The 23,796-nt window shown below is 43.0% G+C and overlaps 1 protein-coding gene across 1 annotated transcript in view; it reads right to left on the bottom strand.

The window, feature by feature from the left end:
• Positions 1-19,021, bottom strand: part of LOC118796059 (parapinopsin-like) — a 34,402-nt gene extending 15,381 nt beyond the window's left edge. Inside the window, exons 1-2 of the mRNA XM_036554889.1 lie at positions 18,652-19,021; positions 11,620-11,948 (exon numbers count right to left, since the gene is read on the bottom strand). Coding sequence (XP_036410782.1) covers positions 11,620-11,948; positions 18,652-19,021 — 699 coding nt within the window. The remainder of the gene's footprint in view (positions 1-11,619; positions 11,949-18,651) is intronic.
• Between the last annotated feature and the right edge of the window lie 4,775 nt (positions 19,022-23,796).

The following is a 23,796-nucleotide window of genomic DNA, read 5'->3' on the forward strand; positions in this document are numbered from 1 at the left end:
AAAGCTGGACTGAGATACGCAACGACCCTCAGAAGTGTGGTGGCGCTTTGCATTTGGTCCCACGGTCTAGCTATATATTCAAAATATAAATAGAGAACCTAATTATCCAAGTCCACTGGCTCCCAAATCAACCTATTTAGGACAGAAAATCCAAGCATTAAGTTTTTTTTTTTTTAATATATAAATTACGATCTTAGGAAATGGCTATACTTTCCCTCCAAAAAATGAACTTGTTAGAATCCTTAAAGAGATCTATCTGTGTCAGGATGGTGTAATGGTATTATGTAGTGCTGGTTAAATATCTCCTGGGGGTATTTTTTTCTTTTTAGGTCATATACGCTTTGACTTCCACTATTTAATGACTGGAGATTAATTTAGCTTCAGCACCCTAGGAGGGAGATGGTTCATTCACCATATGCCTCTTATCAATTAGATTAACTTAATGACACATTTCCTATCTTTAAAAGTATGAGACATCTTTCCATAGACAATCCCACATTGCCCTTATTTGCAGATATGAATGCACACATGTACATCTAATAAAAAGTCCTGGAGCCATCAAAGATGTGGCTACACCTTGCCAACACGCATTTTGATAACATTTTTGCAAAGTTGTGACTGTGATAAGGATTTCGGCTACTACTTTAGAGAAATACTGTGACACAGTTACAGGTTACCAGGGTTACTGGAGGAGATTTAAGAGCTGCATTTGTGCTTCTGTGCCTTCTTTCCACTTTTTTCCTTCTTTGAATTTGAGCTACTCTAGAAAGGATGCTAAGATAATGATGCAAATCTATACTGATATGTATACCTGCTACTATACCTGCACTTACAGTATGATCCACACAATCTGGGGGAGGTTAGGATATTTGGCACCTCACTATACCTGCATTGATTTACAGTCAGGGTCAAGTCAGAGTCGGATGTAACATAGACTATGATTTGGGATGAGATTTAAGGAAGTTCTTCTTTAATGCAGCATATAACTTTACAAACTGTGTGTCTGCCTTTGTTACATAATAACTTAATGTTTGCTCCCAAACAACTAGTATATTTCCCATCATTCTTAAGATTTCTATCTGGACTGTCACTGTGAAGATCCATGGACAGTACTGTTAGCTCTCACGAGAAATTGTATGAAAACACACAGGCACACACAAAGACACTGCACACGCATGCACACATACACATACACACACACACGTGTGCATGTACATACGCACACTTATACAAAAACTCATGCACAGATGTGCATGCACCAGTATGCACACACACTCGCATACACACATACTCTGGTAGGTAGATAATACATACAGATACACACCCATGTTCAAACACGTGAGCTGACACGCAAGCACACTCAGGTACACATACTGTACGCAGACACTCACAGACACACATACTGGTAGGCACACATGTGAACACATTCACATTCAAACTTGTGCAGACACACAAAAGCACACACACACACACACACACACACATATATGCACACATGCACACTCTGAAAAGGAGTGGAGGGATCTGCCGTCTAAATCTTAGTGGGTGCGTGTAATTAAATAGGCTCTCTCCTATTACACTTTAATCATATTCAATCTAGCCCGATTATTATTCATAAGCCCAGCATGGGGGCCAGCTTAATAAATGATTAGAGCACAAATTTCAAGTAGCAAATTCATTAAATATATTAATAATTTATTTGAAATAGCACAAGAGCAAATCATTAGAAATCCAAAATGATAAATCAGACAAAGAATTTGCATTTTTTCTCCTTATCATTATAGAGCGGTCATGTCAATTGATAAAGCCGTGCACTGTAGTGTACTGTTAAACACACAATCACTTCAGATTGTGTAAATGACCGAATGTGTGTGTTGCTTGTTTTTGAGTAACATTATTATTATTATTATTATTATTATTACTAGCTGTTGCTTTTTTATAGGAACATGCATGTACAAGGTATAATGTCAGGGTCAAGAAGATTCAATTAGACTTTCCCTTATGCAAAGCTAGAAAGGAAAACTGACTGTTGCTAATGATTATATTAGTCTAGATGGCAAAGCTGACAGAATATATACAGCACAATCTTTAAGAGGTTTAATGTTTTCTGTCATTTTCCACAGCTTTAAGCATAATCAGACATTTGACTCACCAGGGCTACATTCACGTTTGATTCCTTATATATTCAGTTTGATTCTTTATCATTAAGTGGCATGACTAATCTAATGAAGGAATTAATTAGAATATCTTCATCTTTCTCTACATTAATTCAAACATTCTTTATTTCATCCATTGAAATACTCATTTTTCACCCGATTTACACAATCATCTTGTTTTACATATTTCATTCCTTTTTCAAACATTCTGTATAAAAGTGGCAATAATTGATGTTTTTCATATGTAATACTTGGGGCACATATTTAAAATATACTTCTTAAATTTCAGATGTTATTTTTCAAAATATCTTACTTGACATGATGTTCACCTGCAGAACCTCCCACATCAGCTGACCTAACCCTCCTAACCTGCGGACCCACATAAACTGACAGCTACCAAATGCAAAACAAGCTGTAGTTTTGGCTTACAGAGCGTCTCCGTTTCAGGGGTTGCTGTGACAAAATAAGAAAATAGATTTGTTATTTACAATGTGTAGGAGAAGCTCAAAAAGGAAAGATCAAGTACCATAGCAACAGTTACTATTTAGCTTCAGGTGACACCATATCGAAGCTGATATGCTTTTAAACTTTTAAGCTTATATCAGTTTTCCATATGCTCCTAGACTGCAGGTCCAGAGGTCCGCAATAGAGAGGAGGACCTAGCACTCTGAATGAGTGATGCAACTTAGCACAAATAGTCTGACTGATAGACTTCTACGAACCTGAATCAACATAGTAGCTTAGCCTCGATATCTATTTATCCGGTAGATGCCGATTTCCCACACATGATGAAGGGACGGCACCTGGCCACGGGCCAAGGTTGTTGACCCCCCATTTGAATGTCATAAACAGTGAATGAGGTGGACTCAACATTAAAAAATTACTACGGAATATTTTCTGCTCCTAGAAATTCAAAACAAAGTTTGTTTATTTAGCATTCTGAAGAGTAGCACCAAAATGGAGCGTAACTGTTACTTTGCTCATTGTTTGTGTGTAGTGATCCACACAATCTGAGGGAGGTTAGGATAATTGGCACCTTGCATTGCAATGTGTTTTACATGAGCTGTAAAATAAAAACCAAAAAAGGATGTGGGCTACAGACACAGAGAGTGAAACGGCTACAGACACAGAGAATGAAAGGGCTACAGACACAGAGAGCTACAGACACAGAGAGTGAAAGGGGTACAGACACAGAGAGCTACAGACACAAAGAGAGGGCTATAGACAAAGAGAAAGGGATACAGACACAGAGAGGGCTACAGGTACAAAGAGAGGTCTAAAGGCACACACAGACGGCTACAGACACAATGAGAAAGAGCTAGAGATCAGAGAGAGAGGGCTACAAACAGAAAGAGAGGGATATACACACAGAAAGAAACGGACAGATGCACACACTCAGGTGGGACGGCCAAAATTGCGCAGGTTGGGCGATTCAACACCAGGGACATTTCATCCACCTCCACACCCTGCGAAGGAGGCTGATTCGGACTCAACCTGGCGCTCACTCAGGGACTCGAATGCGAAACTGGTGCTGAGATAGGGAGACTCAAAGCACCGCAGAACAGATCAGATACGATAAATAATAATGAGTAAACTGGCTGGGGGACATATTTCATATTCAGCGTGCAGGGCCCATGAATATACTTGCATGGAGCCATTATAATTAAATGAGATGTAAAAATGGGTCACAAAGAAATATGCGCCCATCAGCAGATACGGTTGACCAAGTGGCCCGCTTCCATGCAGATCTCTGCGATACAGTAAGACTGATTGTTCCCGAACGGACGCGTTTGCACGGTGATGGGGACGGTCTCTTAATGCACCCCAGGCACCTGAGGGAGAGGTGTGCCTGTTTATGAATGAGGCCATTCATCATACTCCGGTGTGCGTAGAGCAGCCCCGCCTCGGCACTCCAGGAGAGAGCGCGCGCTAAGACATATGTTCTCTCTAAAGGGCACCCACCGTAAGCCTGTTCTCTGAGGCCGCCGTCTCCGTTTCTTTAACTTAGAGCAATAATTCAACCCGGATGTCTAATGCAGACTGCAGTCGGGTTTTGCCATGTTTTTACTGCACTATATGCGGACATATAACCCGTGAATGTCTGCAGTTGAAAAATGTCAACAACAACAGGTGACCTACAGCAACAGGAGGGATGCAGGTGCTAATCCTGAGATGCAGACATGACTGTTGTGTGCTTGAGCAAACTTAAAAATGCCAATCAACCCAAACTGCTTCCGTGCTATATACATTACTTATATTACATTACTGGCATTTAGTAAATGCTTTTATCCAGAGTGACTTACATAGGTTATAATTTTAACATGTTATCCATTTTTATAGCTGGATATTCACTTAGGCAATTCTGGGTTAGGCATCATGTCCAAGGGTACAGCAGCAGTGTCCCAGTGGGGAATTGAACCAGCAACCTTTCAGTTACGAGTCACTGTGCTACACTGCAGCCCCGAGTGGTATATCAAGTGGTATGCAATGTTGAAGCAGTACAGCACAATGAACAGTAAAGACTGCAATGAACAAAAGAAGCAGAGGGAAGCCATCTTTACATACAAAATAACACATATACTCCATATACCTGAAGGGGGCCGACACTCTCTGTTGTTCATTTTTGAATCGGATTTGGCTACAGGTTTATCAAACTGCATGGTGGTGTCAAGATTTTTTATATTTCTTGTTTTTGCTTACATTTATCCTCCTACCTTTTTCATCCAAATTTTAGTGGTTGCCGATTATTCATTAAGCATGCCACAACTGCAGTGACAACCAGTAGGCCTGTGTGGCAGCGTGCGGCGAGGGGCGTACAATTCTCTGATACACATGCACACTGTGACTGGTTTTCTGAGTCACTTGGGAGCTCACATTTCCTGTTTCAAGTTCCCACAAAAGTTTCTTTGGCACACTGTCCATCCCAGCCTGCACTTCACCATCAGATGGGAGTGACACAGCGGCACTGACTCATGCACATTCATCACGTTTTCAGTGTCTTAAATCTATTTTCACCATTGTGATTTCAGTGTGCTCGTGAAAGTACATCAGCAGAAGGAGACTCCTGTTAGGACTGAAACTCACATTCCTCTGATCATGAGGGTCAACCACTACTCAATGGCCACCAGACACTCAATAAAGGAAACTGTATCTTGAGGTACAACTGTTCTGTTACTGAAGGTGCTTTCACCTGAGAAAGGGTTAATGGGAAATGGCCATTAGACGTCAACCTTGATCGAAGGTAAATAAACTCCAGTTGATGCTTACTGATGTAATCATCCACGCTCTCACCTTTAAAGCGTCAACAAGGCCTGGATGGGATTACTGCTTTGAGCTGTTCCCTTGCAGCATGTCATCTTCTTGAACGACAGAGTGCTGCAATTAAGAGGTTTTTGCTTTGAAAAAGTCTCTCTCAGACTAATCCGTCAATTTGTGGAAATTACCCATGCTGTCTGGCATGAATGCAGTTCACCACTGACTCCACTCAAAACCACAATTAGGACTCGTTCTGAGAACAAAAAAAAAAACAAAAAAAAGGGTGAGAGCCCACACACAAGTCAAAGGAGTAGAACACGAAAATGAGAGAGGCGACACCAAAACAAACTCAAAGGCTGTGATTAAAAACCCTGATGGCTGCCATTGAATGCGAGAGCTCCTTTCATGCAAGTTCAACGTCTTTCAATTGCAAAGCGGTTTTTTGAACCTGCAGTTATCATTACAGACATGGTAGCAGATGTAGTATATGCAGCAGAGAGTGCCGTGGTAAGGCTCAGGAGAAAAGAGATTGGATGGGAAAATGCAAACAGTCGATGGCAAAATGCATACAGCTGCTGCAAAACGTATTCACGCTCTTAATAAACTGTAACAAAAAGGTGACTTAAAGGAAGAAAGCGTTTCTTCAGCTATACTTAGTAACAGTGCATCACACAAAACTGCAAACATTCTCCTTTTAAAAGCTAGGGAAAATGCACAGGTCTGTATGCCTGGTATTCCTTACTAAACAGTTCCTCCGAGGTTTATATTCAAGCACCTTAACTTTTTCTACCAAAAAAAAAAACATTTAAACAGTAATAATCTTAACGAAGCTCAAACAGGGTCTAAATTTTTAATGAGAGCTGTGAGGTAAAGCATTGATATTTAGGAGGATGGCCCTGTGAAACTGGGAGATGAGGGACCGTGTGGAGGAAGGCAGCCACGCAGTTAATTCCACACCGTTTCACCGTATTTCTTTGATCGGTCACGCCACGTGACCAAAAACAACGAGTCTGTCCATCACATCACACCGCAACATCGGCAATTTCCTCCAAACAAATATGGAGTGCAGATAAAGGATAATTAAAAACAGATTAGCTGCGCGGAATTCAGATTCCGGTAATATGAAACAATGGGCCGTGCATGTTTCAAAACAGCTTACTTGTCATACTTGTGAACAGGCGAAGCTGCTAAATGCCACATCATTATGCAGCGTAACATGCACAAAGCCCCCTCTTGCAGGTAGGTAATTGATCTATTCTGCTGCACGTCAATCAAACAGACTCTGGGCAGATGGTAAAGAACGACTTTTAATTAAGGCTTGCTACACTCTGATGGGGAAATTGATCCCAGGCAGCCTTGGTTCCTTGAAATAAACCCAAAAGGGCCACAGTTATGTACTGCATAATACACACACACACACATGCATGTATACACACCCACATACACTGCTTTGTGTGTGTGTGTTCCAGTGTACACTGGATTAACAGTAAAACAGTAGTAGTTGTACACTGAGATGTGTGTGCCTGTGTGTATGTTTGTATGTACATTTGTGTGTGTTTGTGTGTGTGTGTGTATGTATAAGTCAGGGTTTCCGTTAGCCAGTAATTACTGGTTTTTGCCTAGTAAGAATGGTAAAAAACTGATAAATTAAAAACTTGCAGGTCAAAATGTCCGGTAATATGCTCATACAAAACGTAGCTATAACGAAGGCTATCCTTAAACAGGACATTTGTGTTTTGACAGCGAAACAGCCTATTAACAGCCTACAGTACTTTTTTCCCCAAAAGGGTGCGCTCTTTTATGACGCGATACTTGCTACTAGGCCCACTACTATTCATCTTCGAAGCAATTTATCAGCACCCCTCATTGATGCCAAGCGCGCACAACGAGATGTAGTGGCAGTGATGATGGTGCCCCATGGTTATGGGGGTTTAACTTTTGCAACAGCTTTCAAAGTGCTTATTTATGAGTTCAGCGAGCTGTACCCCGACTGGGCTACACTTGCTGAAATTACCTGCAGAGAGGGGCTTCTCTCTGCAGAATTGAATTAAGACAGTGCTGCGAAATCATCTGGAGGAGGAGAGAGCGACGCGGCTTATGTGCATTGCAAGCTGCAAAGACACATTGGACACGTTTGCAGCAGAGGACTTTGCCTCAATGAAAAAAAGGAGAAAATAAAATGTTACATGGTAGCCTATAGGCTACATTTGATGCCATGTAGGTCTAGTAGTTCTTTTTTTTTTTTCAACATTTTTTTTTCCATTTTCTCCCCAATTTGAAATGGCCAATTCCCCGAATTTTGGAATGCCCAATTTGTCACCGATGTTCGGTCCCATTGCACAACCCCAACTGCCAACTGGGAGAGTGTGGACAAGCATGTGCCCTCCTCCGAGACACATCATGTCAGCCGCTGCTTCTTTTCGCACTGCGGTCCACAAGCTAAGCTAGCACAGAGATGAGTCAGAGTAAGACATTTCATATGCAGCTTTGGCACGTGGACCACAGGCGTCCGATCGACCAATAGGGGTTGCTGTTGCTAATGGGACCGAAGCCCCTGCCGACGTACCCACCCACACAAGAAAAAATCCTAGAGGAAATCCTGGTATATGTATGTGTGTATGTCTGTATATGCGTGTGTCTGTGAGTATACTGTATTTGTTTTTAATGACAGTAGTAATTTGTGGAGTATCCCTTGTTAGAAAACTCATTAGCAAGCACAGCCAGGCCTAATAAAAGGGGATCAGTGGATCGCAGACTCTGTGCACCTAGTCCCCTAGTCCCAGTGACCACACCTTTGGAAAACATCCCCAATTAACATCTGCAACATGGTTTTGGGAGCATGGATGGAGACTTAAGACAAACTCAAAAGGGTACCTCAGGTGAATGCATTCAAATGCTTTGTTTGTGTGAGATAATTGCAGGTGTTTATGTTTAATGATGTCTAGTTGGCTAGTCACTGGCTGTCAATCACTCAACGGAACCCAGGTTGTTTACAAAAATTTGCACATCAAAGTCAACAGCTATTAATGTTACGTCTTATTTTTAACTAACCATGGCAAAATCTTAATTGTAATTTGCAGTCATCATTGTAATGTTTTGCTGACCTATGCTAATGCTAATAATTAATGCAATACAGGAGCGTAGGGGGAGGACATCTTTGATTAAATTTAACAACTCAATAGAATACATCATTTCCTTCTCATCCAGTTCCAGCAGTAAACCCATGTCTCTCATGGGAGCTATTAGCTAAAAAAAAGCCTCTGCTCAATGATATGTGGGTCTTTTCATAGCCCCTGAACAGTATCCGCAGCAGACTAACCCAGTCCTCCCACCTACTTACTCTTAATGGAGCTGGCAAATAGTGTGTGGCAGGTTCATCTGCTCAGTCAAACCTTCACTCGGCGGCCCTCCAGTCCCAAAACAGACGGCACTCTCCGAGGCACACAGGCGCTGCCCCCGTGAATTACCCCACACAAGCGGTGGGCTGTCTAATTACGGTGCTTTACTTTCACCGGGGCTGCAGTGATACCTCCGTCTTGGGACCTGTCGCCCCGTTACGCTCTTATTATCTGGGCTCTGGAGACTTGGAGGGGCGCGGGGCGCTTGAGAAATGTATCTTTAATGGCTATGGAGACCAATTAAAAGCCCTTTTGAAAAGTCAGAGGCGAGCGGTGGTGGGAGAAGGCCGACAATGCTGCTGCGCCTGGTGCCTGGGGCTTGGCTTGTTCCTGCTGTTAGGGGCATGCCACACTGGGCACCGTTTATGAAATGGCAGAACCAAAAAGGAACAACCAAAGGGGCTCCGGCACTCATCCACTCCCGCCCACGATGACCCCCAGTGCCCACCTCCCAAATTTTCCCCGTGGAAACGAAGGCAACATGCCGGCAAGGTCCACTTCGGGTGAGGGCATCAGATTGGCTATGGGCTCAAATCCATGAGGTAAAAATGTTCTGTTACTGAAGGTGCCAAATGCACTGTGGCTGGCACCTTGGATGACTTCCAACAGGATGCCAGAGACTGTTCCGTCTTGCGTACATGCCCTTAGCGTGATGACGCTATGCTAAACATGAGCCTTGACAGTGCTGCGTGAAATCTTGGGTGAGGCTCTGAACTTCCCCCTGCTTTGCCTGCAACATGGAGCAGGAAACCGTCCAGAGCCAAGAGAACAAAATGTGTAAGTCTAACACAGTTTTTTCCTCATGCCATATTTCCACATATTATTGTTGTATGCTCCTCACACCAGCAGCTTCTTTATAAGTTGTGCTTGGATAGCCAGCGTACACAGGAGGCATTTGTAGTCAAACCCCTTCGTATTGCACACAATCTTCTGGAAGGGCGAGCGTGAATGCTGTGTAATCAAAACTTTTACCCTTCGCTCCCCCACCCTATATCCTGTTTATCATTGATAAGCTAGGGACGCCGCTGCATGTCACAGTTTAAGGGAGACAAATTGATTTTATTATCCGCTGGGTTTTGGACAAAAAGGAGAGCACTTTATTAAATTGGAGAATTCGACGCAAGGCAGTCAGCAGCTCAATTTCAACAGACATGTACCTACCCTGAGAGGAAACTAATGCATTTGTCTTGAGCATGAAGCCTGCAAGAAACACAGGAATGTCTATTAAACAGAAAAACCTCAGTCAATATTTATATACTGCATCAATGAGTTGTCTTTTTCTCATTAGCAGTTCAGTACACTGAATGGCATGTTTATACAAATCTTCTGTTCAGAGACTAAAGCCTTCTATAATCCTAAGAATATGCATTTATGATCTTGTCTAGTCCATGAGAGGTTACATTCAACAGACATCCCAGATAGCCCACCTGTCTAGACCCACTTCCTACATGCTGACAGTCAAAAATACACCTGAAAATGTAAACAGCCACTGATATCTTATCTTTGATAAGAATGTAGAGAAGGGCAAGAGCAGTCACCCCACCCAACCTCAAACCAAGGTCTACAGGGTGCCAAACCTGCAGCTTGACCACAACACCAAAGAGCCAGGCTTAGTGGCAAGGCAGTCAGAGCACATACTCAACCGTAGTGACAGCACTCTGTCACAGGACTTAAAAAAACAGCCAACAACAATTAAAATACAGAATTTATTCTTTTTACTGTGCTTTGTTTTACACAATAGGGCCAACTGAGAATCAGTTCACTTTTACAACAATGCCCTCAGGGAGGGAATTGTTTGGGGACACGATTCATTAATTAATTAGCCTGAGTTCTCCCACTGCCACACTCTTTTGGCATCTGGTTGAGTGTTATTAATACCCAGTGGCGGTGGGTTAGCTGGAAACAGGGGTAGCAGAAACATTACCTTTAAATCTATCATTACTTTCTGCCTGTTCCCATTTATCCTTCTTGATTAACAATAAAACAAATAATTCACAGAATAATTGACACCAATTGTAAATAGAGTAAATGATTATGCTCGCGAAACAGCACAGATTGTCTGTAGTTTGTGTGCTTGCGAAAGCTACAACGTGAGATTGTATAATTAACAAGGATGGTATTTATCGATTTAAATTACTTCCAATGCTCAAAATAACAAGGATGGCAATTTGAATAATTAAGTGGCAAGTAATCCCAAAGCTTTCTCTTAAATGTTTCAAATTATAGCTTTCTTGTGTTAAAAAAATTCAAATTACAAAACGGAGCTAAATTTGGTTAAATCAATTTAAATTACTGAGAATAAACTTTCAGGTTAGCTTGAGTGCAATGAACAATAGCATTTAGAACACAGACCTCACAAAAGCTGTGATGTGTCATGAGCATTTAACGTAATTTACATCGATAAATGCCATCCTTGTTAATTGAACAGTTTCACGTTGTAGCTTTCGCAAGCACACAAACTACAGACAATCTGCGCAAGCATAATCATTTACTCTATTTACAATCAAGGAGGATAAAGGGGAACAGGTTGAAAGTAATGATAGATTTAAAGGTAATGTTTCAGCCTCCCCTGTTTCCAGCTCACCTGCTGCCACTGTTAATACCATACCTACAAGGGAAAGCATTTGGTTGGATGTTTATAAATCAGCCTTGTAAACAGCAAAGTCCTAAGGATGTTATATGGTAAGCTAATTCAAAGGTGCGTTCAGGATGTGATTTTCTTACTTTTGTATGTTCGATGTGATGATCCTTTTCTCTTCATACAGTAATGTACAATGTAATTTATGCAAATTTGTGGTTGTTAGACTTACCTGCTTGATAGCGTGGAGCAGCTTGCCGTAGCTGTAGACGATCACCATGAAGGGAAGGATGAGGCAGAAGATGAACAGGCATATGATGTAGGAGATGTTGTTAGCGCTCTTGGCGGTCCAGTTCACGGAGCAGGTGGTGCCGGGCCCCTCCGGGCCGTACCTGCTCCAGCCAAATAGGGGGGGCACTGACCACACCAGTGAGTAGGCCCAGGACAGTCCGATGCCCGCGCCGATCTTGCGATAGTTGGTGGCATCAGCCTCTGCTGGGGTCATCATGGTACAGTAACGCTCGTAGGACAGCACGGCCAATGAGATGAGGGACACGATGCCTGCATGGGACACACAGAATGCCCACGGTCAGCCTGGAGGGACCTGACCCCCCCCCCCCCCCCCCCCAGCTGCCAAAGAGGAGACAAATCTGACATGTCCTGGCATCACTGGAGATCCCTGAGGAGGTCAGAGAGTCGCGCACACATGCTTTCAACAGACGCCAGATCACGCTTCCTATCTTTAGCTTTCTCTGCTGTGTCCCTTCAGAAGGGAGTATTTTGATCCCCTGGGTTGTCCCTGTCCAGGAATGGCTTTCAAAAGCAATAAAGCTGATCAAACAAGCCATCTAATTAGAGCTGTGGGCCTCACGCTGAGCTGCGCTCTGAGTATCTCAGCCACTGGAGGAATGCCTATGTAGGAGCCCTGAAACAGCTGGCCGTCCTTCTCACGTTCGGATGTTTGTGACATCTTTGATTAATTGTGACATCATTAAGTTTCACGCCATTAACCAATGAAAACACAACAACACAAACACCACAAAGGGACTGAGGACAAATCATTCCATAACAATGGAAGATTCCATGCAGAGACATTATTAATTTAAAATTAATTTTAAATTAATTTAAAATTCTCAGTGGCTGAGATGGCACTTAGATGGTACAAGCAGAAGCCCTAGGTCTGAGTTTGAAGCTGGCTGTGCCATTTGCTGACCAGGAGACCACATCGGTGGGTGGGTCCGTCAATGGCCACTCATTGCTCCATTCTCGACACCCTGGAACTTGTGGGAGCACCAATGAGTTAGTCAGATAACATCAGGAGAATGCACCTATCCTACAACAAAGCACTCTGGGAAATTTATGTGCAAAAGGTATATATGCATATCAGAACCTGTGTTCCTACCTAGGTTCAGTGGTTTTCACTGCAATGTTGACAATCTTAATGCATAACTGCAGATTACAAAAAGTTGGGTGAAGACGTAAAATGTGGAGGAAAGCTCAAAATAATGCTATAATATATTTGCCACCAGTGCCCCAGACCACATAAAATTAGAGGAACAATGTCAAACCAAATTAAGCCTAATAAAGAACACGGTTACAGGACACTTACAGACTATTTGCCAACTACTAACAAGGAGCTTTGTGGTACTTGTTTCTTAAATTGCTCGGCCGCAATGAAGCACGCTGAAATCGAATAACTCAGCGGTTGCAGCCTGCCAAGGCCACGAGGCAGGAGGGGTTGTGGGGTTGTCTTTCATCCGAACCCTTGATTACTTAATTGGATCAATGGCTGGATTTGATTTGACCCAAAGGCAGAGAAGTTTTTCTGAAATTAATGACACTGAAACCTGCGAGAAGCAGGTGTGGGGCCGAGAAGGGAAGCAGCGGGGAGGTGGGTAGGATTCTTGTTGTTTTCCGATTGAAGAAATGCATCAAAACATGAGGTACTGCCACACCCTCCCCACTTTTTACTTTAGTATGTACCAAAAAGGACTTTGTAATATGAAATTTCCCTCCCTGCCTTACTCAGTGCATTGGCTGAGGTATTAGACTTGCAAAGGGTATGTGTGTGTGGGGGTGTTTGTGTTTATGAAATCTGATATTCAGGAATTACGTGGAGCAGCCGAGCGATGCTCGCAGCCCTCAGGCACATATTGCAGGCTGAATCTGAACAGTGCTTTCGGCTATGCTAATTTAAGCCACTTATAGCAAATCTGGGTTAGCGCAGCAGGTGGAACAGAAACTGGTGCCCCAGCTTAGTGAATCCTCAGGCGAGGATTCGATCGTCATCAGGGATCTGTAGTAAGGCTGAACCTCACAGACTGGGCACAGATGCACCATGCAAACGTCACCACATAGAAGTGTACAAGTGAAAGGAAGAGAAACATTATTATAGAGTAGTAATTTATTGAACATCTTTTTTTGGTTGACCTAAAACCCACACCTGGTTAAAACACCCACACTCATCAGGGATCCAACTCTGGATATGTGCTGTGAAGCACGTCTACGTTTCACACATTTTTTTCCTCATTCCTTCCTTCCTTCCTTTTTACTGTGAATTCCCAGTTTAAGGTAAACAAAGGCGACGGATTGCATTGACAGGCGGTGGCATGACCACTCGGTTGGATCTTACTGTGCATACAGCATCAATGCAAGACCTTTTCTTTTACAGAGAGCGTTCCAACAGCCTGCTAGCGCATGGGCAACTACTTCACCCATTCCAACACTTTTGGAGGGTTAGCGGGACATGCCTTAAACCCTATTAAACTGGAGTACATCAGAGTTAAATTGGGCATTCTGATACAGGTAGGGACCTTTCTTAATGCTAATGGCAAGGGAGCGCAGCGGGCGTTCTCTGATCTGTGGCCTCCTAGAGGGTCCCTGGCAGCTGTTTAAACGCTGCTTTCCCTCTCTCCCAGCGAGTCTGCCTTACCCTGGCACTGTGAGTGACCCCCAAGGCATCCTGGGATTCCGCTCCAGTCACACCGAGCTGGTGACGCGAGTGGCCTTCATGGCTGAGTGACTTCTACCACCTTGCCGTCTCCCCCCGAGGCTACGCTACCATCACCAGTACTCTATCGCGCTCCTTTCCGCTATCGATGATGCCCGAAGTCCTGAAAGCAGTATGGAAACATCTGTGAAGTACTTCTGTATCTGAAGAGCACGCTGTTTGGGACATGCAGAGATTGTATTTAGCCTTAATGTGATGCTCTTTATCTCAGTTCTGTCTGCGGGGCGTCAAAATGTTAGGATCCTTCTCTTTGTGAACATAACGCAATTCCCCACAATTCTTTCAAATGCTAAAACCTAAGAGGCAACAACATGGCACTGTGTTGGCTGTGCCCTTGAATTTTGCATTACAGAGAAAGGATCAGGATCTTTGATTGTTCACTTCAAGCAGGGTTCAACTTCAAGCAGGGCTCAGCTAGGCCTTGTGCAAGCTTTTGGTGGCAGAATTCCAGGCAAGGGCACCAATGGGATATACTTTAATCTTTCAATTATAAGGAATATGTTCTTTCACATTACTTCTTTGACACTGTGGTTCTATGGCTGATAATGGTATCAACTTTGGTACGAAGCACAAAATATATCACACAGAGCCTCTCTACATGAACATGCATTTACATATAAATGTCCCAGGCCTCATACACTGTAGAACCGTGTTTCCCAACCCTGCTCCTGGAGGCACACTGTCCTGCATATCTTCTATGTATCCTTCCTGCTTGACTAAATCAGGTGTGCTCAGCTAATCAAAAGTGCCACTGATGAGTTCAGTCAGGTAGGTAGAGCAGGGATAGATAGAAGATATGCAGGACGGTGTGCCTTCAGGAGCAGGGTTGGGAAACGCTGCTGTAGAACACTCTACAGTACAATACAGGAAAGTACTGGAGGCATGCATATACTTATGGGTGAAATGTTTCAGAAAAAATATTCTCTGTACAAATGCTGGGGAAAGTTGTATTCTTCAGTGGCAGTACCAGTGCTATGTCAGCATTTAGTCCCACAATAACATTCATGAAAAGCTTTTAGGACCATCAGTCTTAAAGGACACCAAAGTTTATTCTGTGAAAGATTACATCTAAGGTAAGTGTCTAGTGGGAGGTAAAATGAAGTAACAGCCTCTGCCCTGTAAGGACCCCTGTTTTGTGTGTGCATTGCAAATCCAACTAAACACTGCCCCTAGTTTAAAAACTTAAAAAACACACTATTCCCATAGAAGTAAGAAAATCAGTTTCAGCAGCAGCCAAGATAACAATGAGTTAAAATCCTGACTCTAACTTTAACCCCTGACTTAACCTTGGACCACATTTTAACCTTTTGTGCATGCAGTGTAAGTACTGGGGAACAATGTGTGCTCACACAGAAGTTACATTTTACTTACTACATAAGTACAGTTAATAAGGCCACAAAGTAAAGCAGGATCCCAAGGCTCTGGTTCAAGAGGACACGCAAAGGGAGTCCAATGATATGTTTACCGTTATACAGTTACACACCTATCCTATACACATTTCCACCTATCCTTGCCATGCACACACGACTCCCCCTCCATCTGTCAATGTGTGCTCATATTATTGATTCAATCACAAGGAGTTGTTGTGGAGACAAGGACACTGTGTAAAGCACAAAATGAATGAAGAGACTCTTTTAAACCAAACAAGGTTGCACAACTCCCCTCTCCACTTGACTGTTGTTTCAAAAACCACCTTGGGATGATGTTAAAGTAAAAAGGCAAGTGTCTCGCTGCAGTTTTGTAGCCAAAAGGAATTTAAATTTTGAAGTATACTTTTGTAGCATTTGTAAAAAGGCACCTGTTTCCCACATGGTACTGTCCATCCATCTTGATAGTTTCCCTGTGAAACATCTTTTGACTTGCTTTGAGAAATTTCATAAAACTTTTGAGCTTAGATTAGTTTTATGCATTACCTGATAATCCTAACTATTTGTTTTTGGAGAATTGCCCTTGCTTCCTTTTAAAAGAATATTTCATGGCCAGTCTGAAGATGAGATGTATCTCTTGCCCAACACATGCTCAGTAATTCCCAGCTCCTGCATCTGAACTACTTGGGGTTTACACCGCTCATTGCATCTCTGCCCATGAGTCCTTGCAACAATAATACCCCTAAATGAACACATATTCTTGCATTATATGCACATCTGCTGGTAGTTTTCCTAGCTTTCTCCTTACTGTGGCCCCTGTTCGTTGCATTGTGAGCACAGCCAAATTGAGGCAACATCGACTTTATTACCAGCAATAAATACATTCACAAGTTAAATCTGGAGATAACTGGATGGCAGGCGGGCAAACAGGCAGGCAGACAGGATTCACATTTTGCCCAGGAGATAAGGATCACTGGCCATCATCATGTAGCATGTCTCCAACAGCTGACAGACAAAAATGAACTGGTAATGGATGTGCGAAAGCCTATTGAACACGGGAAGAAACTTCCTCACCCCTCGCCGATCATGTTCGATGTAGATAAGGAGGCGTCGGGTGAGCAGGACTGAGGGGGCGGGGTCAGGTGACCCGTTCTGCTTTGCTATTTGCCAACGGGCCGCCCCAGCGCTTCCACAGACAGCACTGTGTCATTAACATTCAGGGGAATCAGCGTCTTATTTTCCTCCCTCTGTCCCCTGCAGTGCTCTCTGGCTGACACCACCGCACTTCTGAGAGGCTGTGAAATCTTAACACCAGATTTAGGACCCCTCCCACCAGATGTTTATAGTCATACAGCGTCAAAAAAGCTAACTCAACAATTCAGCTGCCATATTGCTCAATGCCAGGTGTTAGTTTAGGTGTCTAAAGACTTTAAAAAGTAGGTTTTTTTGTGAGAGGTACTTGTTAGATTGATTCCATTTCATGAAAAGCTCTTCACACATTCAACACTGAAAATGTGAGGCTGTGATGCAGTGTGCTAATGGACCACAGACCCATCTCAAAAAACAGAACCAAGCAAGCGACGCTTTTCTGTTGAAAATGTCAGAATACAGAAAATACAGGGTGGTTCTTGGGAATTCATTTCTGAAGCTCAGCTTTTTACCTTTAATTTGTGGCTGCAGACATCAGGGTGACGGCAGGAACCTAGAGGTACAGTAAACTGCCAATTGTGAGGGCATATTAATTTATGTTTGCTGGCCAGGGAATTCTATCATTGATTGTTCTGGGGCTGTAAACTCAAACTATTCCCTGTGCCACTTTTGAGGGTAATAAAAACTCCCTGACAGAATTAGTGCTGTCTTTTAATAACAGGAATAAGTAGCTTTGGTATTCAAGTTTTCATGTTGAACAATACATCACCACTTCATATAATCTAGAGCGCTTGAGCATTAAACCATACAAGCACCCTCACCAACTCCTGTTATTTTAAAGTTATTTTGAATGTTTCTTAAAAAACATTCTGTTGTAATATAATTCTGGTCACTGCCCTAGTCGTCACACTAGCCAGAGGTAAATTTTCTGTTACACCGTATAGACTTACCGCACTTCCTTATACGCTGGCTTGATGTATCACAGACATCTCCTTGTCTGTGATACATGAAGTTACATTAAGCTTTTTGATGTCATCTTTCTGGTGCTACAAACTTGCAAACCTGCAGCTTTTATCTGCTACTTAAGATGATATATCTAACATGCATAAATCTGAGCATTAATCGAAAATGCTCACAGCATTAAAGCATTCGTTTCAAATTCTTTAAAAGCATGTTTTTCTTTGCCTAACCCGACTGAAACACCGCAAGGTAGCTTTTTTTTATAACCACGAGTCAACACATCGCCTCACATGTGTGTCGGGTGCTGAAGGTGCACCCAAACTACAACTGTTCAGCCAACTGCCAAATACATCCAGCTCATAAAACAGAATGCAATATATTGCAGTACATCTTGCTATGACCCGTAAACGACGCATGCTGAGGTGAACCGTCTTTAATTTATCTTATTGGCACGTTTCTCCAACATAACAGAGTATGGTCATGCAGCATGCACTGTGGGAGGAATTTCGCGAACAATTGGATCAAAAGTATCGTGACACTTAAAAATATGTGGATGCCCTACTCATTGACGCATTAACACAACGGCAGTCGAGAACACACAAAGGGAACTGTTTAGTTTGCCAAACGATAGTTCACGTGCATCATATACACAAAAATCGAACTTGCCTATCTGTTTTGAGAGCGCACGAAACAAGCACCAAATCGAATAAGTAACACAAACTGATGACAGATCTTTACTCAGCCTGACACTGGAACACAGCTAACGCAATTAACTTACCGAATAAAGTATTTGCGAAGCCATACCACACGCACCCAGCCGGACCGATGAGCCACCGTCCCTGCGTGCTGGCAGCAAAGCTGAACGGAGTTCCCACCACGCAGACCAGCAGATCACTGACGGAAATATTCATCAGCAGGAGGTTGATGGGCGACCGCAGCATCTTGTAGCGACAAAAGAGCACGAGGACGAGCAGGTTGTTGAAGAAACCGAAGGCGCCGATGAAGCCGAGACACACAGCGACCACCAGGTGCCCGGTCGGGCTCAGCGTACCGTGAGAGGTCGTCTCCAGGTGGCCCTCGCTGCCGCCAGCGCACCATGCGCTGTCAGCCTTAGTGCAACTGGTTAGGCTAACGTTGGACACAATCATTGCAATCCGTTTTCCTTGCAAAAGCCCACAGCGTGCATTGAACAAGATTTACCGTGGCATTATCCAAAACATCTACTTTGCTTTGGATTATAGCTGTTGCAAAGAATCAAAGTTGATTATTATTATTATTATTATTACTACTCGTTACCGTGTTGTCTGTTGTCAGAGGGTTAAAAGACACAACAATACATATCGCTATATTGTAGCCTCAGTACATTATTTGAAATTAGTTTGATTTCTCAGTTCATCAGCCGAACTCGAAATAAAGTTTGGAGTGGCTGTGCTCCACCGTGTGGCAGTAAATATCCCCGCAGTCAGCCGGACGAGGCTCCGTTGGTGTTTTTATTAGTGGTCCTCCTTCTCAGCTGACGTCTATGAGCAGGATCTGAGAGAACGACTTCATTGGGGAATATGACCTACAAGTGAGGTCCAGCTTAGGGGGACAAATAAATGAAAAAAAAAGATCAATGGATCTGATAAATGCATGATTTAATGATCTTTCTTGAAAAAAAAAGACCACCAAAAAGGTAATACTAATAACAGCAACAGTAACAAAATTATAGGTATGCCACATCTACTAGTTAGAGTACTTTTAGATGATAAAGTCCGTGTTGCCGGTTAACATAATTTTAAAATGTTACAATCAAGACTGTTAATATGGGCCTAAGTATTTTTTTGCTAATCGGAACACTTTGGTTATGACAGTTAGCATGACCTTAAACTGTTTGGAGTCGCTCTTTAATTCGCTTTTGATCAGTGGCTTGATACGCCGTATATGATCAGGCTTGGCCCCTCTTCGTTGAAGAAAGGGTCGGGTCTTGCGCTGTCCGTGGTCCTGTAATTCCTCTCACGTAAACCTGTGGCCAATCAGCACCTCGGCAATTCGGAGTCGTTGCGGCATGAAGCAGAGTAGAAACTGCCTATCTGACGCTAAATTAAGCTCTGCTGTTTAGTCTTATAGCCCTAAACTATACAAGTTATTAACAGGCATGCCGTGCGCTGGAGCAGTGTCTTTAAATGTCTCGCTTTAAAACTTTGAGATCCAACAGAAATTGTTTCTCTGACCGTGCAGGAGCGTTTGTAAGCAGAGTGCATTGTAATTCTGTAAGTCTGCTTTTATTCCCAGGGAATTCATCACCTTTGAAAAAAAACCCACTAATGATGGAAATACTATGTTTCTAAGATAATTACGAAAGACACTTCAAAGACCCGCTGATTTGTCCGTGCTTTCACGGTGGCAATCGTAATAGCGATCGCCTTTTCTGCGCCTGTCAAATGTGTGCACGTTGCTCATCATTAGGATGGACTATTTAAAAAAAATCTGCAATATTAATTTTTTTTCTTTGCAGGATTTCATGGTCAGGACAAATGGGGAAGTAGCAGGCAGGATGTAGATTGACTGATGCATTGTACTTCATGTTCAAATACAACTGAATAGTTTTTTCGTCCAGAACTTTTTTCAGGTTTGTGTCTCTGCCAACCCTAAGGCTTTCCTCTCGCTTGCTCTGCACCTGATGAACTAAAAGCTGTCTTTAAATCATAAATTCCCAAGTGGCACAATACTCGTACGGACCACAGCAATCCAGTTACCACTCTCTCATGCTGTATGCTCTTGCAATAACGTATAAAAGCTAACATGGATTTTGGAGCCCTCCGACATGTCCATTTTACATGCAAACTGTCAAAAGGGTGATGAACTGCACTGATCTAGCATTGGTCCTTGCTTTTTTGGCAACATTCATTTAAAATGCATAGACTGCCTCTGTTGCTTGACCTCTTGACCTCTGACATCTGAACTACAGCTTCCGTGGGCATAAATACTCAGTGAAACTGTAAGGACTCAGGCAGGGACTCAGTCGCAGACCAAGAGATCTTCAGGTTGCAGGCGGGTTTATAAATGACGGCAGGAAAGTAGCGAAACCAAAAGCAGGCAGGGTCGAAAACCGGAAGGCAGTCCGTGGACAAAAACAGGGTCAGTAACAGAAGCAGGCAGGATCAGGAACCGGGTAGGCAAACAATCAGGCAAAGGGACAAAAACGGCAGGCAGGAAACGAAGACGAAGGGCAGGCAGAGTCAGGCACGGAGAATACAGAAATCCAAAAAACTGCGGGAATGAAACAGGTACGGAAACGCTAAGACGAACTGGCGAACAAGACAGGAACAAGCAGGGTAGAAATAGGGCTGGGCTGATGAGGAGATGGGATGCAGGTAAGCAGGCAGGCAGGTGAAGGTAATGGGGCAATCAGGTGGGCGGGGACCAGGCGGGGAGCGGGGCGGGGCTGGAACACAAGGAAAAACAAAAGGACATGGACAGGGAAAAACAAAAACACCACAGCTAGGAGGGCAGAGCCCTGACAGAAACAAAAAACTAATTTCTCTTGGTCTCTTTTTGCTGTTGCTCAATCTGCCACTCACACGTCATGCACGTAACACCCTGCGTGTTCTGAATCATCCTATCACCATCATTTCATCCCTTCTCTGTGTGGTTCTTTGCACTGAGCCCTGTAACGATGCTACTGGGACAGCAAATCTCTCAAGTACCTTAAAACAAAAAGCTGCAGGGTCCAAATTGGGATTCTTTGCGTGACCTTTGTGTCACTTTCCCCCAACCCCTACATCAGACTCTGCACCTCAACACCTGATCCCACTTAAAGGATTACTGAGAGGAGAGAGGAAGGCTGTTATCACAGGCTTCACTCCACACGCATAGGAATCTATACTGCTTTTGTTCTACCAATATTATAGCAATGGTACAGAAATGGTAAGGAACAGGACCAGAGTAATAATACTACCATGCTAAATAAATAAATAAACCTGAAATCTCTCGACTTCGATCGCAAGAATTAAAGAGGTGGAGCTCAGACACATATTGATGACTAATCTTGACTTGGAGGGACGAAGTTGTAATGAGCACGGTAGAAGCACAATTACAGGTTATGCTTTATGTAGCTGAAAAATCGCTGGTGGTAATGAATTGATAAACGCAACCTTCTCACAAAATTCTCTCAGGCGTGATATCCATGCTTGTGTTCAGATAATGAATCATATTAAAAAAGAAAAGCTTTTGATTCTAACTCTTGAGACCTTTATGAACATACCATCTATTTTTTGCATTCAATGAGTCTGCTTCGGCTCTCTCCTTACTTACTCTCTTACACTGCAGTCTTCAGATACAACAACAATGCAGACAAATGGAAAACATAATAGGTAAGATAATACACTTACACAAAAAATAACGTTACAATTCTGCTTCAAAACGTTTGAACTATGAAGCCGTGAAATAGAAGCATTTTTCAACCACAGCATGATAGAATGAAATAACTTTTTAACAGCCTTTTCCCCTTTAAGCAACCAGATTTTGGAATTTCCACTTGTATCCTAGTTTCGTCTCACCACGGCAACCTCTTTGCCGATGCATGAGCGCTGAGACGAGACGAATGCTATCTTGTGACACACGCACAATCTCACTGAAGGAAAAACGCTGCTCCGCTTATATCATCCTGGCAACTCGCCTGACGAATTGCAGGGTGCCTGAGAGCGGAGAGATGAAGAGGCTGTGCCCACCCTACCCAGCCCTATAACTGGCAGAACAAAGCGAGCTGAGCTCCCGGTCATTGTCGCCTGAATAATCGAACTTGCTCTCGGCTGGAACTGAACCTACGCCGTAAAGCTCAGTTTGCGCTCAGCTAAGCTACACGGGAACCCATCGTTCATGTTCCTTGGGTAGTGGGAAGGTCTAACTGATGTGAATCTGTTAAACCACCTCTACTCACTCACAGTCAGCATGTCTTTCTTTTCCCTTTGGAAACAATGGAGTGTAATGACCGCACCAACTTTTCAATCCAATATATGTACAATGATCATCCTTATTACTTGAGAGATGGACAACTCATGATGGACTCTCATCCCGTTTTGGTCGTCAGAATTTCTCTGGATGGTCTCTGGATTTTTCCTTTAAGTAAAGGTTTGTGTTGGAAAAAAAAGAGTGTTGAAAAAAGGGATTGATTCTCTGATTATATAATGATCCGTAATCATTTTTTACAGCTTTCAGTATAATGTAGGTGTTACTCCTCTGCAAAAGTGAGCCAGGATTTGGCTATAATGTATGCAAGTTGCACTGCTTCAAGTCAAACACCTTTAGCAGGCTGTGACAACATTCAGAGGTATCATCTGAAGGGACATTTACATGATATGAGAGGAGATTACTTACATTGCTGTGTATTTATTATGGGGCTCTATCTGTAGCCTACAAAGATATACTAGTCAAAGACCTTTAGTTTTGTGTCGTGCTGATTCAGGATTTTCATAGAGGCATAAATCCTCAGGAGAATGAAGGTTAATAATCATGTGTGATACATCAACCAGACCAAGATTAAACACAGCCATTTATCCAAGACTAGAACAGGGTAAAGAAAAAACTTTGAAACAATATGAGTAAAGGTCTTGCACCCGAGCGGTCTGCAAGTAATGAACTTGTAGGTTCATTGCATTGTAGGACACCTTTGGGGAACATTCGTTACCTCAGTTGCTCCGGTGAAGATCCGGCTCTCATGTGGAATACGGAATGCACTGCAAGTAAACAAGTACCATTAATAAGAGTGCCTCTTCTGAAGGTTGAACTTGTGTCAATCTGGTCATGAATAGGAAAAAACAAATTCGAAAGGTTCCAAGGCGCTCTTAATGGCTGAGGTTAAAAAAGCCTTTATTACGTGAGCGCAAGACTAACTGAAAATCCACTCGACCTACACGTTGCGGCTCAGACAGCCCTCGAAGGG

The sequence above is a fragment of the Megalops cyprinoides genome, chromosome 20 (assembly GCF_013368585.1).
Source record: "Megalops cyprinoides isolate fMegCyp1 chromosome 20, fMegCyp1.pri, whole genome shotgun sequence".
Taxonomy (NCBI): domain Eukaryota; kingdom Metazoa; phylum Chordata; class Actinopteri; order Elopiformes; family Megalopidae; genus Megalops; species Megalops cyprinoides.